Below are 16896 nucleotides of genomic sequence, written 5' to 3'. Positions count from 1 at the left end.
AAACGTAAAAAGGTAAAGTCGGTGGCGGTGAGGAAAGTGGGAGACGGAAGACGAGGAACGAGAGGAAAACCGAGTCGAACAGGAAAAAAGAGAGCGAGTCGATTCGGACACGAGAATGGCTCACCTGTTGCCGACGTGAACGAGGATCGTGCAGCTCGCGTTGAAGCACTAGAAGCGGCACCAAGAAACCGAAAGAAGGGTAATGTGCGCGATGCGCGATCACTCGGGGTTTCGGAGCACGCGCGCGCCGCTCCAGCACTCGAGAACCCGCCAGGAATCCAAAGGAACGGCCGGGGCAGGATCACGCAGGACGCGCGTTATCACCGCGATTACGTCGATTCAAAGTTACCCACCGTCGACACCTTCGCTCTCCTCTCTTTCACACTTTCTTCACTTTCTCCTCGCGGTCCGAAGATATTCTTTCCCTCTTGTCCTTATCCTTCTTCGGTTCGGGGTAGCTGGTTTCCCTCTTCCCCCGTTCTCTCCTTACCGCGGCGGCTTTTGCGTGGACGTCCTCCGATCACTCGCAGACCTTTCGTCGATGGTATCAGTGTCGACGTCGCCGGCTGCGTCGCCGTTGAGATCGACGTCGACGGTGCGTCGACATCAACGCGGTCCTCGCGCGCACGGCGAGTCCTTGAGAAAGTTTTGCCCCTCGTCGTCCTTCTCCCGTCACGGTTCCGCCTCGTCCTCGGAGGATCCTGCTATCGATATCGCGCGAATTAACGGTGTCGTCATACGATGCGAGACCGAGAAACTTGCAACCAGGTGGTGAAGAGACGCATGCGCTCTCACTTCGGTCCCGGCCGCGGTTTTGACCACGACCTCGGGTTTTCCAGCTCCTGTTCCGGCTTCCACTCCGACTCCTGCTCCGGATCCGGCTGCGACAATTCTCACGACGATCCTCTGGCTCCGGCCAGGAGCAAGGACGATGCCTGGAAATCCCTGTGTCTCCAACCTCCGAGAAACCACCGGCTCCAGCTGGCGAGAAAGCGTTCCAGCCCGGAATCTAGGCACCAGGTGCCACGGGCATGGGTTGTGGCTTTCGGGTTACGGATCGCACCTACGGGACACGATCAGTAAAGAAAGGAAATAGGGAGAGGGTGAGAGCCAGGGAGAGGGAAAGGAAAGAGGGAGAAGTCGGAGAGGGTGTGCAAGGAAATAGGGAATGAAAATAGATCCAGCCACTTCTTACCTCTACCCTCGATTTTGGAACGCGTATTTTTGAGAAGTAGGAAATCTCTATTTTCTTCAATTGTTCCATCGAAGTGTAATAAAAAAGGAGCGGTTATTTGAAACACTTTCCACCTGTAATTATATTATCGGGAAGGTGCGTCGTTTATTTGTTACGCGCCACCGAAACGACTTAATTGGGTCACCCATTTATTACATTTCCTTTAACAATTTTCAACGCGTATTTTTGAGAAGTAGGAAATCTCTATTTTCTTCAATTGTTCCATCGAAGTGTAATAAAAAAGGAGCGGTTATTTGAGATACTTTCCGCCTGTAATTATTATCGGGAAGGTGCGTCGTTTATTTGTTACGCGCCAAAGAAACGACTTAATTGGGTCACCCATTTATTACATTTCCTTTAACAATTTTCAACGCACGTTCCAACACGTGTCTCGATTTTGGAACGCGTATTTTTGAGAAGTACGAAATCTCTATTTTCTTCAATTGTTCCATCGAAGTGTAATAAAGAACGATTGGGTGTTTAATATACTTTCCGCCTGTAATTATTGTCGGGAAGGTGCGTCGTTTATTGTTACGCGCCAAAGAAACGACTTAATCGGGTCACCCTTTTATTACATTTCCTTTAACAATTTTCAACGCACGTTGAAACACTTGCCTCGATTTTGGAACGCGCATTGTTGAGAAGTACGAAATCTCTATTTTCTTAAATTGTTCCATCGAAGTGTAATAAAAAACCATCGGTTGTTTAATATACTTTCCACCTGTAATTATTATCGGGAAGGTGCATCGTTTGTTACGCGCCAATGAAACGACTTAATTGGGTCACCCATTTATTACATTTCCTTTAACAATTTTCAACGCACGTTGAAACACTTGCCTCGATTTTGGAACGCGTATTTTTAAGAAGTACGAAATCTCTATTTTCTTAAATTGTTCCATCGAAGTGTAATAAAAAACCATCGGTTGTTTAATATACTTTCCGCCTGTAATTATTGTCGGGAAGGTGCGTCGTTTATTTGTTACGCGCCACAGAAACGACATAATTGGGTCACCCATTTATTATATTTCCTTGAACAATTTTCAATGTACGCTTTGCTACGATTATCGCTTAAATACAATAAATAATATACCATTTTGAAATTATCACGTATACATTATGATTGCCTATAAAGGGGTTGAACGATGTTCTAATTCAATTCTACCGTGACTCGTCTTGTTTCGTCGTGTCCACAGATTAATTTGTAATTGGCTCGTCTGGATAGTTTGCCGGTTTGTCTCCTGGAATTCCTGCGATAACCATCCACCAGTCGAGCATGGGAAATACGGTCGCCTTAATGTAGGCAACCGGGCGTTCGTGTACGCATTCGCGGTGTATCCTCCAACAATTTCCGATGTTCTTTAAAAAATCGCAAAGAACATCACATCTATCGTTTAGGAACTGTTTTATTAATTTCTGATTTAAAAATACAACAATCTATGCGAAACACCTCAAATACTAGAGCCACGTTGAATACTATAATTCATCATACATATTGGTTGCCTGCACAAGGGGCAATCGGATCCGCGAAGCCTAGAAAATATAAACCGTATTTCTCCGCTTCATCGAGAAACAAAGTTAGTTCCCATGTTTCCTTGACGTTTCGATAAGACCGCCGAATGAACGAGTCGAATTTGCAAATCGGTTATATCCAGATTCGAAAAGCGCGATTACGTGGATCGTATGCGCGCCATACCCCCTCTCTACTTCTCAGGTCCGACACAGAGGCACGCAACTGGTATACACAGGCGCGCGCAAACACACACATACGCGCGAGTGGACAGCACTGTTTCCGTTGACCCAGGTTTTCAAAGCGTTTATTCCGAACGCGGTACCGCCGTATCTCTAGGTGGCAGAAAAATTGGAATCGATTTGAATTTTCACGGCAAGAAGATTTCACCTGTCTCTGGGAAATAGCGGCAAACGGCAATAGTCAGACGTATCCGTTGGTTCGTTCTCCCCACCACGTCGGTAACTTCTCACGCGCTCTCTCGTTCCTGTCATCGTCTGTTTCAACTGTCATAGTCACTGCACTAACGCCATCAACCCTTGGACGTTTTCCTTGTTTGCTTTTAGACGGTAGATAAGATTCGTTTGTTCCCTGCATGGGAGGCATTAATTCACGGACTATGGACATCGAACATGATCGTGGGCTGGCCGCTGTCTTGCAGTATCTGATACGCAGGTTGGTTCAACGTTATCTCGTCGTCGAAAGATTTACCATCGTCGTGGATCTTTTCGTGGGCTGTGCGTGTGCGTGTGTACGTCGCACGCGAAAGCGCGACGGAGAAACGCCGAGAGAAAGAGCGAGAGAGGGATGGATAGGGAGACGGTAGAGATACACGGTGTGCGAAAAAGAGAGACGTAGAGAGAGAGAGAAATTCTAACCTATTTACGTAATTTATATATGCTCGTCATTATGCGTTTCAAGCGTTGCGCGACGATTCGAAATCTCGAACGAGACACTGCGTCTCTCGACGATCGCTGTCCGTCTCGAATTCGTTGTTTTCTCGACGAATCCCTCGCTCGCAATCATGTTCAAAACACCCCGCTATCTCTCTGCCCACGTCCCTTTTCTCGAGCTGCGGCTACGACCAAACGTTTAACGGTTTCTCGTTCTTTGCAGCGGACAACTCCACATCATATCCTCGGATCACGATGACTCGGACGAAGAATACGTTGCGAACTCGCAACCGCCAAGATTCACGTCCCATTTACATTTACATCCGAACACGTCCAGACTAGATGTTCGTTCAATTCTGAATACATGACGCGACTCGTCGCCCCGACGTGGTTTCACGTTGCGTGTTGTTTTCTTTTAGAAAAGTGAGATAAGTCTAGCTACTAAGCAGGCTTGCGGGTTCGTCAGCGACGTCGACAAACGCAACATTTCCGTCACGTCTATGATTCAAAGGAGAGCCCTGGGTCCTGGTTTCAGCATGGGCGAAAGATGCAGGATAAGCAGTAGTTTTCTGCCGAATAAAATGCATCAGGTCGCCAAGTACAATGCTAAAGTGTTCTGCGGGTCTTATTCCAAAGACGGAAGGTTCTTCTTAACTGCCAGTCAAGGTAAGACCGACATCGTTCGCCTCCTGTTCTTCGCCTTTCGTTTCTCCACCTCTTCTAACGTGTTTCCTTCATCGCAGATAAAGTTCTACGTCTTTATCGAACGCACGACGGCGACTTCACGGAGTTCAAAACAATTTTAGCGAGGGACGTAGGATGGAGCATCTTGGATACCGCTTTTAGTCCCGATGGCAATTATATCGTGTACTCTAGTTGGTCGGAATGTTGTGAGTAGATACAAACCTTTTTGAAGATGCTGTGTCCTCCGGGAACACCATCGGACTTTTCTCTGTTGTTTGGTTTCAGTATATTTGTGTCCTGTTTATGGGGATTCCTGCGCACAAGAGTCGTTGTCTCTGTGTCCGGAGGACCGAAGGTTTTGCGTGTTCTCTTTAGTATTTTCCAGTGACGGCCGAGAAATTCTAGGCGGGGCGAACGATGGTTATTTATACGTCTACGACAGGGAATGCCATCAACGCGCGTTTAGGGTGTGTACTCGACATTTTCCATTAGCATCCTGCACCGGTAATCATTTGCATCTTGCTTCTAGATCGAGGGCCACGACAACGATGTGAATGCAGTTGTTTTTGCTGACAATACGTCGCAAATTCTATACAGTGCCGGAGACGATGGCCTCTGTAAGGTATCGTCAACGTTTTTCAATCAATCAAAATTCTTTGCTTTGTCCCTACAACTTCTTTCCTGCAGGGCTTGAAAACTGTTGCAACATTATCGCTTAAACGATTCGTTGTAACAAGCTATTCGGCAACAGGTGGGAGAAAATTTCAAGGATAATTCTTCGTGACAATAGAAAACGAATATCAGTTATTTTCGGGTAACTGTTTCCAAGCTCTGCTTTTCTGTCTGTCTGTCTGTCAATCTTTCTTTTCCTTGGTCCTCTACACTTGAATCGTTTAATAGCCCATTTTCTTTTCTTATTTTCTTTCTTTCTTTCTTTTCTTCGCGCGCGCGATCTTTCCCTGTCCCCCCATTTCTTGGCTTATTTAGGTCTGGGACAGGAGAACGTTGAACGAATCGGATCCGCATCCTGTGGGAGTGCTGGCTGGTCACATGGACGGGATCACGTACGTCGATCCGCGCGGCGACGGTCGGTATCTCATCACGAACAGCAAAGATCAAACGATCAAACTGTGGGACGTGCGCGCGTTCTCGGATGTCATGGGCGAACTGAACACACGGAAAGCCGTCGCGAATCAAACCTGGGATTACCGGTGGCAACGTGTACCAAAGCGAAGCAAGTATTCATCGACTAACGATCAACGATCTCTGCAAGGTTCGTCTCGCATGACAAAGCTGATAATCGTCGGTTTTTCTGTCGTAGTACATAAAGCGAAGCACATGTTGGAAGGCGACACGAGTATCATGACCTATCGTGGACATTCGGTTCTTCAGACTCTGATACGTTGCCACTTCTCTCCCTCCTCGATTACCGGTCAGAGGTATATATACACGGGCTGTGCTGCTGGACGAGTAATCAGTACGTTTCATTTCGCTACTTAAGAAAAGCGGTTTCAGTACGCTATCGGTTTAGTACGGTTTGGAAATACATGAACGCGTTTCGATTACAGTATACGACGTGCTAACCGGCAGAATAGTTAGCACTCTGGTGGGCCACACCGGATGCGTGCGCGACGTGAATTGGCATCCTTTCCATCAGGAGATCGTTTCGACTTCCGTAAGTAACAACAGTGTGATATAATCTAATGGATATTCTAATTCATAAAGTAACGCGTTCCAACTTGGATCGTTTCAGTGGGACGGTGCGATCGTGAGCTGGCGATACGCCGGCAAGACCGCGCTAGGTAATTCCGACTCGGAGGAAGAAAGGGACACGGAATCGCCACCGTTGAGGCGTAGCCAACGAATAGCTGCTCAAAGGGCGAAACGCGCGACTCGGCCCTGTTGAGTCTCGTAGCCGTCCCGCCAATTAACTGGATCTTTTCGGAATCAATTCAGTCTTTTCGTTCCTACGAGGAAGGAGTTAGTGCTCGGCGCATGTCGACAGGATATTTTTGTATCGACCGCTGTTACTCATCGACATTCGGGAGACTAACTTTCTTCTACAAGACTGAGTTATTGCTGAATGTACGCCGCGGCCCTCTGCGGAGTCAACGTCGTCAACGTCGTGATATTTTTTGGCCATCCCGATGGCACGTTACCGGTACAAGACTCGAACAACGTTGAAAATGAGACTGGGATACGATCCGAACCAAAAAGAAAAGAAAACCGCTCATTTACGACGGACCCGACCTCCTGTGTCCTGTGTCCTGTGTCCCGTGTCTTGACATCGAACTCCCCGTCCCTCTTCCTGTTTACCACTGTCACTCCCCTCCCGGTCCCTGTTCCGCAAAGTTGTAAGCGTATCCATTGTAAAACTACAAATCTAGGCAATTAAAAACTCATTCTTCCGCCACGAAACGATTTGTTTCTTGAACGTTCATTTCTTACGCACCGACAAAGAACTTTTGTAAACGAGAAACAGACGCCGCAGCCTGCGACGTCCGTTTACGATTACTAGAGAGAGAGAGAGAGTACACGTATTAATTACCAGTAGTCCCGCTACTGAGGACCGAAACAAGGAAGGAAAGAGGCGTCGAATGAGATGTTGCTGGTTACAAAATCGATTAGAGATAAAACATGATCGTACGTCAATTTACACGGTGCGCGGTCTGCAAGGTACATCGGACATTCGAGTTTCGCGTACCGACTCCCCGAAAATGTATATACATCTATGGAAAATACGCGACCTCGCGCGAAACGCGCACACAGACACGGATCACACGCAGACAAATACACAAATAAGTGCGCGTATAACTTACAGTGTATACTAATAAATTGTTAAAAGATAATAACAAGTGTTATCCGTATTCTTCTTCTACTTCTTCTTCTTCGGTTATGGCGATAGATTAGCAGGCTCGTAAATAGTACAATAGATTGGCTATTTTTTTCTCCGCGTCCGCATCTATGCGATACGTACCTGTACACGTGACGCAATCCGCGAAGGTTCCAAGGAAGCCGTAAAAAAAGGTACCATATATTGTTCTTGGCCATTTATAGCCACGAAGGAGGCGCATTTGGAAGCCAGAATAATGGCTGGTCGTGCGATAGAAAGTGCACAAGGTTTCTTCATACTCGCACGCATAATCATGATACGACCAGATACATTTTTTTTTCCAATGCTATCGACCGCCTTTTAATCCGACCCTCTCACAGTTACCTTTCCCTTGCTGTCGCTGATCAATTTTCTCGATCTTATTGCCGCCGATACGCGAGAAACGAGATCCGAAGAAAAAAAGACACCGCACGGGGGACGAATCGAAGAAAGCAGAAAATAAGGTAAACTACTCGCGAAAATGAACCGAGAGACAGTCGAACAGTGGCGATTGGTAACAGGTAGCCCCGTGTGAGTAGATGCCAAGTGTCGGTGAACCGACGCGATCCGCGTAAGTGGTCGCAACTGCGTTTCCTTAAATGGAGCATAACGAAAACAGCAATTAGATTACGAGACCGTAATTGCGCATTTGTGTTTAGAATTTAACCAACCGAGAAAAAAGAGGATTGTTCCGACGCTAATGACCAGTCATTCGAGCTGTTCTTTAGACACCAACGAACCAAACATACGACTCGACGAACGATTCAACTTCTCCATTAACGCTAGAATCGCGCGGAGTATTAAGCAACGACTGCCTTCTAGCTTTCAGTTGATACGTATGCGAATGTAAACGACAAGACCACACGGTGTTTTCGATCGTGGTACAGACACCCCCGAAGAAGCATCCACCGTCCCAATAATTCGCGGAACAATGAAACGAGCGCAGACTTTAGATATCGGTCGTCCTTCGACGCTAGGAACCTCGGATCGTCGACGATATAACGAGCCTACGTTAATTTCGATTTTGCCACATACCGCGAGTTTCGCCATAGCGTGCAATGTTTACCGTAGAAATATTCCCGATCTCGACGCCTGAGAGCGATGTCGGTCGGGTTTCGCGATTCCGGACATTAAGACTAGATTAAAATCGCATTACAGGTGCGTTGCACGCGCGTTCATCGGGTTCTCTTCCTCGAATCAATGAAAGCGATTGATTCGCGTATGGCTGTCCGACAAATTCGTCGCCGATACCGTGACCGATCCACGATACGAACGGCCTCGGGTCTTGGGCGGGCCGACGCGACGCGACGCGACGACAGAAGCGAATTCCGCGTTAAAAGAGCGAACGGGGAAAAAAATTGCTCGATCCAGTTCGCCGCGAGCGAGTACGCGGTCGCAATAGTTTCGTATGCCCTCGGAAAAATAAGTTTTCCCTGGAGTCTCCGCGGCTACTAATTACAAGAAAATGATATCGAAGGAACGTTAAGGGTCTGCACGCCGATTGCACCGGCACCGGTACCGGTACCCGACGTGTATCGGCAACGATGCCGCACCGTTACCTGAAAAGTTCTATCCGAGCAAAAACGGAAACGTTTGCTCGGTCCTGTTCAGTTCTCTGCCAAAGATGCTCGAAAATGTATACTTGAAAATACTATAAATACTTTAAAATAGAATAGATACTTCAAAATTGTGACGATAAGCGCAGTAACAGGCTCTTTGCTAGTGCGCGCTGGTAACAGTGATATCGAATTTTTTTCAGTCAATAGTTCAAGAAGACGTTTAATCTACGAACGCGGGAATATGAAAGATTTCGCGCAAGAGAAGGCCTTGTTGGTATGTACATGTGTATTTTAAATAAATGTAATCGTTGGGACGGCTGCGCGGTGGTACCGGTGCCGATACCGATGCCGATGGTGATGGTAATGGTAGCACAATACATCCTTAACCGAAACGCCGGGGAATTCTTTTTCCCCTGGAGGTGACTCGGCAGCCCATGCCGCCACAACTCTGCTAATCGATGGAAGTCGATAAAAGGTAGATTAGACGGACTTACGGTCTTCGTAACAGGGAGACGCCAATCGTAAGTTGCCAGTCGCGCGACACTCATCGCCGTCACAACGACGTCCAGAACCGTTGTTTTTGATCGCTTTGGAGTTGCCGCGAATCCTCGCGCCACGTATTTCGGCCGTGATACAACGAAATTAGGGGCCGGCACGCAAACTTCCGTCTGCGATCGAAACGAAACCCGGCCGAGAGTCAAAAGGCAGGTGTAAGCGCCAGGTATGCTCACCGTTGCCGATCGCGAATCTGTGCTTTTCCGCGTTTCTCTGCTACTTTTTCCTCTACTCGTCTCTTCTCATTAGCCATTTCACCTGTACATCGCCGACGCTCTCTATCTCTCTCCCATTTCGCCCGTCCTGCGACAATTAGATCGCGGATCTTCGTGCAAAGGTGAAACTTACTCCGCATCGATAGCAAGAAACAGAAATCGATCAGACCTTCGGTTCAGTTCCCTCCTCGATTAATATTAATAAGCCGGGGAGTTTTTACCGCGTGACATTTCGCGTGCTGATTTTTGCCCGCGAACGCGAATAAGTCCGCGCGGTCTAATAATAGTGCACATGATCCTTTTACGATCGAGCTTTATCAAAAGCAACGGCGGAATTCGTGCGACGCGCCCCACCCGCTCCCGTTCACGTCTGATAATCAAACGAGGACGAGTCGTGCGAATTTTCTTATTATTTGTTGAACGTTAGCGGAGAAGCGGAGGATCGCGATCTCGAGCAACGCAGAACAGCGCGGAGCCGCGTCGGGAACAGGAAAGTTTATTGATCGGGTGAAAAGGGGTAAAAAAATAACACGGCAGGGTCGCGTCGCATGGGACCAGATGACGCGCGTTTTCCGCGAACTTTTAACATCGATCGTGACTCTCTTTTATTTTCCGCGAAAGAAAAAAGAAGGATAATTGAATTAATCATAATTTGGTAATCGTTCGGAACAGGTTACGTCCGCAGCCAAGATGACCACGTTGGAAAACTGCACGGAGGATACATGCGAGTCCACCGATATCGGAAGGAGGCATGCGATTCCTGTCATTTACGCGAGAGGCACTCATTACGACATCGGTTTCGATATCGTAAGAAAAATTCAATCTGTTTGATCGAATTATACGCGCACGCCATATACGGCCGTGTACTGTTCACTATACATCACACCCGTTTTCATACAAGTTTCGCGATTGTCACGCGCGTGCCGGCATAAGCACAATTGCCCGCCGTTCGTTGGTATACGGTGCGCATATATGCATAAATGCCTATTCAAGCGCTAGATCATTTCACCGTTGAAAATTAGCTGACGATTACCGACGAAACAAGGAAAAACTCATTAGGGAATCAACTTACTGGTTACATAAATTGGTCAGCAGGTAATTACAACGACTGTCTTTAAAGGTACGAACGGAAATGGCGGAGCCTTCGAGCAAATTCAAACGATTGCACATACTTGTTCTGTCTCGGACAGTTGAAATATTCATTTTTCTCATCGGATCGACGGATATATCTATTCTGTCGAGGAATCCGGGAATCTCCGATCCGGTGACAGTCCGCGAATGATCGGATTAGCGGTATAGATGCTATCTAAATTTCCTCGTACGTCTCCTCGATCATCGCTTGCCGGATCTATCGATAGCTTATTACACGTTTAATTTGAAAATCCCCGGAAATATCGGAAAGACATGCTCCACGGCTCGCTCGCTCGCTCGCGAATCGTGCCCATACCTCATTTCCAAGACAATGAATAAGTACGTTACGTAACGAGTATTTTCCATTACATAATATTCACCAGGACGTCGTACGTTGTTCGATAAAATATTTTATAGCATATAGTTTCTCCTGTATGCGACTCGTTCCATCAAACGTGTTCGGATCGAATCGAATCGAATCGAATAGCGTAGACGCCTGTGATCGGTATATGTACCGCGTGTACGTACATGAAGAGCTCAGGGCAACGATCTCGATTTCGTCTGGACTGCCCACTTTTTAACACTGAACGTACCACCACCGGTCAAACGACCGGTTCCGGATTTTTGATTTGACAATTTTTGAAATTATAAAGATGCTTTCATCATTCGATAAATATCTTCAGTAGAGCACGCATTGCAATAAGAACCGCGCAAAGTCTAAATAAATTAACCCTTTGCACTCGAGTGGTGACTCTGAAGCGCCAATTTAATTGTTGTGGCATTATTTCAAAGAAATTACGAAAAATATTACAAAATCTGTATTTAATAGATTACCAAACGTTTAAATATTATATGTAGAAATCAGTTTCGTGTGAATAAAATGAAAATATTGTAAGACGGAAGAGAAATTTAGTTTCAGATTGAAAATAGCGCCGAGTGCAAAGGGTTAAATCTTGTCATTTTTACAAGGCAACACGTACATTTGTAGCTCGGTACGTTTAGCGTTAATCGTTCGGCAACAACGAGTGATAAACGTCTCATACGACCGTTTCTCGCCCCGAGCTCTTCGTACGTATGAATACTATATTTTCCGTCAGGGGCGCACGTTCTCCGGGCTGATCCAGAGTTTCTTGAACGTTTACAAACCTCTGAACGAGACTTATCTGCCGCTGTACGAGACCGATGCCGGCAAAAAGGTGTACGAGGAGACGCTGAGCTGCGTGGAGCAGCAGTTTCCCGGCTACCTCAGGGAAATCCAAGGAACCGCCGATGGAGCGAACGTTCCGTTCCACAAGGTGAGTCAAGTTCCGTTTCGATTCCTCTCCCATTTCCTACCAATCCGAGCGAGCCCGATTTCACGTTAGCTCGATCACTCGCTGCCTCTTGTAATTAGCAATTGATTCGATTCGATTTCCGAACCGCCTACCGGTTCTCCACAGCTGTTCCTGATGCACCTGGACGACATCGTGCCAAATGTAGCGGACAACCTTGGCCGAGCGAACGATCTACCGGTCGGTTGTTCCACTGTCATATGTAATCAGCCGGGACAGGTAAGCGAACCGTCTTGACACCCTCCTTTTTATCGAAACGATTGCACCTAGCCACGGTAAGATCGGACAGGATTAACCCTTTGCACTCGGCGCTATTGTTCATTGTAAAACTAAATTTTTCTTCCGTCTTGGAACATTTTCATTTTATTCGTACGAAACTGATCCGATTTCCACATATTTCAATGTTTAGTAATCTATCGAATAGAAGTCTTGTAATGTAACAAATATTTTGCAGTATTTTTTGTAATTTCTTTGAAATAATGCCACAACGATTTCTAGTGGTGCTTCAGAGTCACCACTCGAGTGCAAAGGGTTAAAGTTAATCGAAACACGCGTGACCCGGTCCACTGCACATCTTGAACCGAATGGTCCCGGAACAGGAAATCTTAGGGCACAACGAGGACGCGTTGAGCGAGACTTTGAACCATTGGTATCTGGTTTCCGCGCACGTGGTCGAGCCAGGCTGCAAGGAGGAGAAATTCACGTCCTTGAGTTACGCGGGATTTTTGCCAGGATACACGATGGGATACAATTATCACGGGCTGATCTTTACCATCAACACTTTGAGCGCCGCGAGCTTGCGCTCCGGTAAAACGCGTGAGTAACCCGTTTCTAATTCTACCTAGACTATATGAATGTACACTACGTGTATGTCTACACTATTTGAAGCAACATTACTTTTTAAAAATTAGATCAAATGACGTGAATTTTATTCAGAAGTTAGAAGGATTAGTTTATTAGACGAGGTGTAAAAAATTTTTGAAAAAAGTTTGAATTGGTCGGAATCGCAAAAGAAATAGTAAAAGTTTATTCAAGTCATTTGATCTAATTTTTAAAAAGTTATGCTGCTTCAAATAGTGTGGACTCAGTTTTGCTCCTTACTGTATGTACGTACTAATGTAAATTGATCTATCGGTGTCGAATATCGCTCTCGCTGTCCGCAGCCAGATACTTTTTAACTCGAGCGCTACTGTCTGCGGAGAACTACGTTCAAGCTGAAGAGATATTGAGGAACGAAGGGTTCGGCGCGGCCGAAGGGTTCGCGGTGAACATGACCTTCCTGGCGCAAGAGGGTGACAGGTTGTTCCACAATATCGAGGTCGCTCCCTGCGAACCGGACGCCGCGCAATCGCAGCTGAATATCCAGACCGTCGGCCCCGGAGAAGTCACTTATCACTGCAACAAGTGAGCTCGATCTCGATCTCGATCTCGATCTGAATTCTTCCGTTCTTCTTCTTTCTTTTCTTCTTCTTCTTCTGAATTCTTTCTCTCACTTGTCGCGCTTGCGAAATTTTCAGGTATCTTCGGATGAAGATACCGGAAGTCGGCGGCCTCATCATAGACAGCAGCGACAAGAGGATGGAAGCGATCCTTAAGCATCCCCCGGCCGAATCTAACCAGAACGTTGTGGATATTCTAAGCGATCAAACCGGCGACAAGTACCGAGTTTATCAGGACATCAGAAAGAGTGACCCCGTCAAAACGATCGCCACCGGTATGTCCCTCTGTCCTTTGCTTGTCTTGTTTCTCGAAGAATTTAATTTCGAGCTCTCAATCGCGCATCTTTGAACCGTTTTACATATTCGAATTTCGCTCGGCAGGTATTTTCGATTGCATTGAAAGGACCTGGACGATCTACACGTACAAACCGAGTTGTAGCGAGCCGATCCTGGTGATACCTTTGCAGATCGACGGTGACGATCTGTCGATCTGCCGTTCGATTCAGTCGTGTCGTATCAAGTCATAGGAACGTATTTCGTTGCATATATGTTTATTAGAACTGCTTCCGACTTTCCAAATTGTTCGAATCCAACCCCGCCAAACGTATGTATACGTACATCGCGCATCGATCGCGAGTACATGTTACGCCACTTACGCTAATCTTTGATGTCACCGAACAAAATACGTTCTAGGTTTAGCAAAAAATACATCTTTCAAGAGTTACTATCCTTTCTCGCTGTTTTATTATCACAAATCTTGTATAATCTTTTGAAAACTACAGAAATAGTAAGCGCTATATAGATATAGATATACATAGATAATACATACAGATACAGAATTATTAAATAAGAGACGTAAGAAGTTATCGGATAAAAACGAGGATCGTTGGTTCAACAAGAAATACAAAAGACACGCTTCCGGCGTCGTATCCAACAACGGGAATGGAATTTTGATTGTTTCGAATCGTTGAAAAGCGGAAAATTGGTGCGTCTACCGTTTCAACGGCAATATGTCGGTACGACAACTTTTGGCCGCTTCTTCGATTCCATTTCTGAGAAGAACTCTTTGATGTCTTCCTCGCGGACCACCTTCTTGTTCTCGGCGAATTTCTGCAGGTATTGTTTCAGTCGTTCCTTCATGTTGTTGTACTCTGTGAAATATATGTGTAAAGAGAAGAGAAAAATGAAGAACCGACGAACGTTTGTTCGCGTGTATCGCATATGATACGTACCTTCGATGGCCGTCAGCTGTTCGACTCGACCCAAGGAAGCCAAAGCCTTCATACCTTTCTCGTACTGAGATTCTCGACTGTAGATTTTACCTGCTTCCTCGTAGGCGTGAACGCTGTCCGTTGGATCGAGAAGGAACATAACATTTTTCTCTCGGTAGAGCTGCAATCGCGAATGACGCATCGGAAACGTATAGAGTATAGATTGAGAGAGGATAGGATCACGAGCTGAATGTACGAGTATGAAAATCCTACCGTTTTACAGACTTCGCACGTGCACAGAGCACTCCTCCAGCCTTCCGACCAAAAGCAGCTTCCCTTCGAACAGGTTTTGCTTTGCGGCATAGTGCAACCCTTAGGGTCGTTGACGACGTCCACGGGCTCGGTCGCCTTCGCTTCGGACGAAGCGTCTTTCTCTGTGTATACTGCGATCGAAACAGGGAACGTTACGACGACGACGATAGTACGTATGACAACACGAATGTCTGTCGACGATTACCCGCGTATTTACTCGCGTAATTCCAGAGAAAACTATTCGCTCTCATGCAATCCGTGCAGATCATCTCGTCGTAAGCTCCGTCCATCGGCATCCCTTTCTTGCTCCCCAGATGCTGTTGGAAACGATTTACGATTTCGTTGACAAATCGAAGGGACGAACTTTCAAAGAATAAATGTACGCTTTACCATCGAATGATACCAGTCTTCGCAAATAACGCACTGCAGCATTTCATCGTTCTCCGTGTCTTCTGGGTCTGGATAGGGCCTTTTGCAGACACAGTACAGACCGTCGAAATTGTGGTTGTATTCGTTCTCCGAGTTTACGGAATCTTTTGACTGGATTAGGGAACGATTACACAAAATAAGGTCGAAGGAACGCTGCGCGAAGTATGGTATAATGTGAAGCATACCGCGTCCAGATTACACTTTTTCCCTTCGAACTTGGAGTTGCCACAGTCGCACCTGAAATGCCTTTTCGTGTAGAGTTCGACCAGTTCGTGTCCCTCGTGACAGTGGAAACTGCAAGCGAGACACACGGCAGCACGAATCGGTTGTGGACAACAAGTTTTGCACGCGTAAAGGGCTTGCCGAGTGTACCCCTGAAATAAATAGAATTTGGTTGAGCAGCTGATGCTTGATGAGCGTCCAATCGCGACGCGTAATTAGCATTAACAAAGTGGAAACAAAACCTTGCTGTACGTGCAGTTTTTGTCATCGGATGCGCCCAGAACAGCGCAAGCATCTTCCTCCAATTGATTCTCTTCGCGAAGTACGTCCAGCATCGTGACGGAGTTCTCTTCGTCGACAATTTCCTCGACTTTCTCGGACATCTTGTCGCCGATGACAACGGATCAAATTGATTTGAACGTACGTAGATACTCGGTCGCGTCCTATCGTGACTAACCGTCTATTAGAAATCTGAAAACAGGTCTACCACTTTTTTAATTCTTCTTTTTCTGCTCGACTCGATCAAACAGACACGTATGTATACGCATTAACCGAAAGTGATTTACCTATGTACTCACCACAGATACAGAGCGAACAAGCGATACCACAGCACACCGCACAATAGGCGTTTAAACTAAAAGAGAGCCGTGGGACACAACAAAACGTACATTTCGATCCTGGTCACTCCGTTTCGCGCCTTGTTACGCTCCGTGAAATTATTGCAATCGCTAAGGTAGCACCGTTTTCACCTCTTACGGGTTCTATTTACATCCCATATATTCGTACATAGACGACGATGCTTTTTATTAACCAACCACACAAACAAACATACAGATTTCAAATTTAAACGTTCGAAGTTTACATTCTTTGCTTCGAGTTCTCCTCGAAGTACATACACACTAGAAATTTTATGCGACTCGGGAGAATATAGCCCGGTCAAATTGCATATGTATGTATACAATATATAAATCTATGTCACGGATACAGGGTTTGCGTAGACGTGTTACTTAATGGATTTTTCGGACTACATTGTTTTAAGCGCACTCTATCCGAACGGAACGGTGAGTTAGTGAAATTCATAAATACAGTTCTGAAGCTATCTTCACAGTAAACTCTTCTTTGCCTAGCCAGAGAGGAAATGAGAGTGCTCATTAGTGTCCCCACTTTTCCTGCATCATCATTTTAGCCTGGAACAGAACCTACATCAACTTTTTAGCCTGGACCAAAACCTGCATCATCTTTTTAGCCTGTATTAGAACCTTCATCATTTTTTAGGCTGGATCAGAGCCTGCATAGAAGAGC

General features: G+C 46.2%; 3 protein-coding genes across 5 annotated transcripts; 2 read left to right on the top strand and 1 right to left on the bottom strand.

Moving 5' to 3' along the window:
- Nucleotides 1–3181: 3181 nt before the first annotated feature.
- Nucleotides 3182–6544, top strand: LOC143356972 (DDB1- and CUL4-associated factor 11). The gene is made up of 10 exons (XM_076793085.1): nt 3182–3416; nt 3858–3978; nt 4054–4300; nt 4378–4524; nt 4604–4785; nt 4848–4940; nt 5306–5552; nt 5640–5795; nt 5887–5993; nt 6072–6544. The coding sequence occupies exons 1-10, from the start codon at nt 3337–3339 to the stop codon at nt 6222–6224; spliced, it is 1533 nt and encodes a 510-aa protein (XP_076649200.1). The 5' UTR covers nt 3182–3336; the 3' UTR covers nt 6225–6544.
- Nucleotides 6545–9246: 2702 nt separating this feature from the next.
- Nucleotides 9247–14139, top strand: Tan (C45 family peptidase tan). The gene is made up of 8 exons (XM_076793484.1): nt 9247–9470; nt 10192–10326; nt 11748–11945; nt 12090–12200; nt 12581–12797; nt 13145–13385; nt 13499–13695; nt 13802–14139. Exons 2-8 carry the CDS (start codon nt 10210–10212, stop codon nt 13945–13947), a joined length of 1227 nt encoding a protein of 408 aa, XP_076649599.1. The 5' UTR covers nt 9247–9470; nt 10192–10209; the 3' UTR covers nt 13948–14139.
- Nucleotides 14140–14150: 11 nt separating this feature from the next.
- LOC143357190 (putative E3 ubiquitin-protein ligase UBR7) lies at nt 14151–16611 on the bottom strand. Of its 3 annotated transcripts, none has more exons than XM_076793487.1 (8): nt 16173–16611; nt 15837–16065; nt 15558–15746; nt 15334–15483; nt 15149–15260; nt 14905–15074; nt 14653–14812; nt 14151–14571 (listed from the first exon to the last, which is right to left on the bottom strand). In XM_076793487.1, the coding sequence occupies exons 2-8, from the start codon at nt 15975–15977 to the stop codon at nt 14420–14422; spliced, it is 1074 nt and encodes a 357-aa protein (XP_076649602.1). In that variant the 5' UTR covers nt 15978–16065; nt 16173–16611; the 3' UTR covers nt 14151–14419. The 3 variants fall into 3 exon arrangements, with proteins under 3 accessions (XP_076649602.1, XP_076649601.1, XP_076649600.1); XM_076793486.1 differs by having other exon boundaries at nt 15837–16077; nt 16173–16610; XM_076793485.1 differs by having other exon boundaries at nt 15837–16083; nt 16210–16610.
- Between the last annotated feature and the right edge of the window lie 285 nt (nt 16612–16896).

This window comes from Halictus rubicundus, chromosome 9 (genome assembly GCF_050948215.1).
Source record: "Halictus rubicundus isolate RS-2024b chromosome 9, iyHalRubi1_principal, whole genome shotgun sequence".
Taxonomy (NCBI): Eukaryota; Metazoa; Arthropoda; class Insecta; order Hymenoptera; family Halictidae; genus Halictus; species Halictus rubicundus.
Note: the sequence above shows the minus strand (reverse complement) of the source record. Positions and strands in the feature narration are given on the sequence as shown.

What these genes read in the sequence shown, in the direction of transcription:
- LOC143356972 (XM_076793085.1), top strand. Translation starts at nt 3,337, where the DNA reads ATGGGAGGCATTAATTCACGGACTATGGACATCGAACATGATCGTGGG. An exon ending in TTGCAGTATCTGATACGCAG is followed by an intron (nt 3,417 to 3,857) that starts GTTGGTTCAACG and finishes CGTTCTTTGCAG; the next exon opens with CGGACAACTCCACATCATAT. An exon ending in CTTCTTAACTGCCAGTCAAG is followed by an intron (nt 4,301 to 4,377) that starts GTAAGACCGACA and finishes CCTTCATCGCAG; the next exon opens with ATAAAGTTCTACGTCTTTAT.
- Tan (XM_076793484.1), top strand. Translation starts at nt 10,210, where the DNA reads ATGACCACGTTGGAAAACTGCACGGAGGATACATGCGAGTCCACCGAT. An exon ending in CGAACGTTCCGTTCCACAAG is followed by an intron (nt 11,946 to 12,089) that starts GTGAGTCAAGTT and finishes GGTTCTCCACAG; the next exon opens with CTGTTCCTGATGCACCTGGA. An exon ending in CGTCAAAACGATCGCCACCG is followed by an intron (nt 13,696 to 13,801) that starts GTATGTCCCTCT and finishes TTCGCTCGGCAG; the next exon opens with GTATTTTCGATTGCATTGAA.
- LOC143357190 (XM_076793487.1), bottom strand. Translation starts at nt 15,977, where the DNA reads ATGTCCGAGAAAGTCGAGGAAATTGTCGACGAAGAGAACTCCGTCACG. An exon ending in AAAACTGCACGTACAGCAAG is followed by an intron (nt 15,747 to 15,836) that starts GTTTTGTTTCCA and finishes TATTTATTTCAG; the next exon opens with GGGTACACTCGGCAAGCCCT. An exon ending in CGTGCGAAGTCTGTAAAACG is followed by an intron (nt 14,813 to 14,904) that starts GTAGGATTTTCA and finishes TCGCGATTGCAG; the next exon opens with CTCTACCGAGAGAAAAATGT.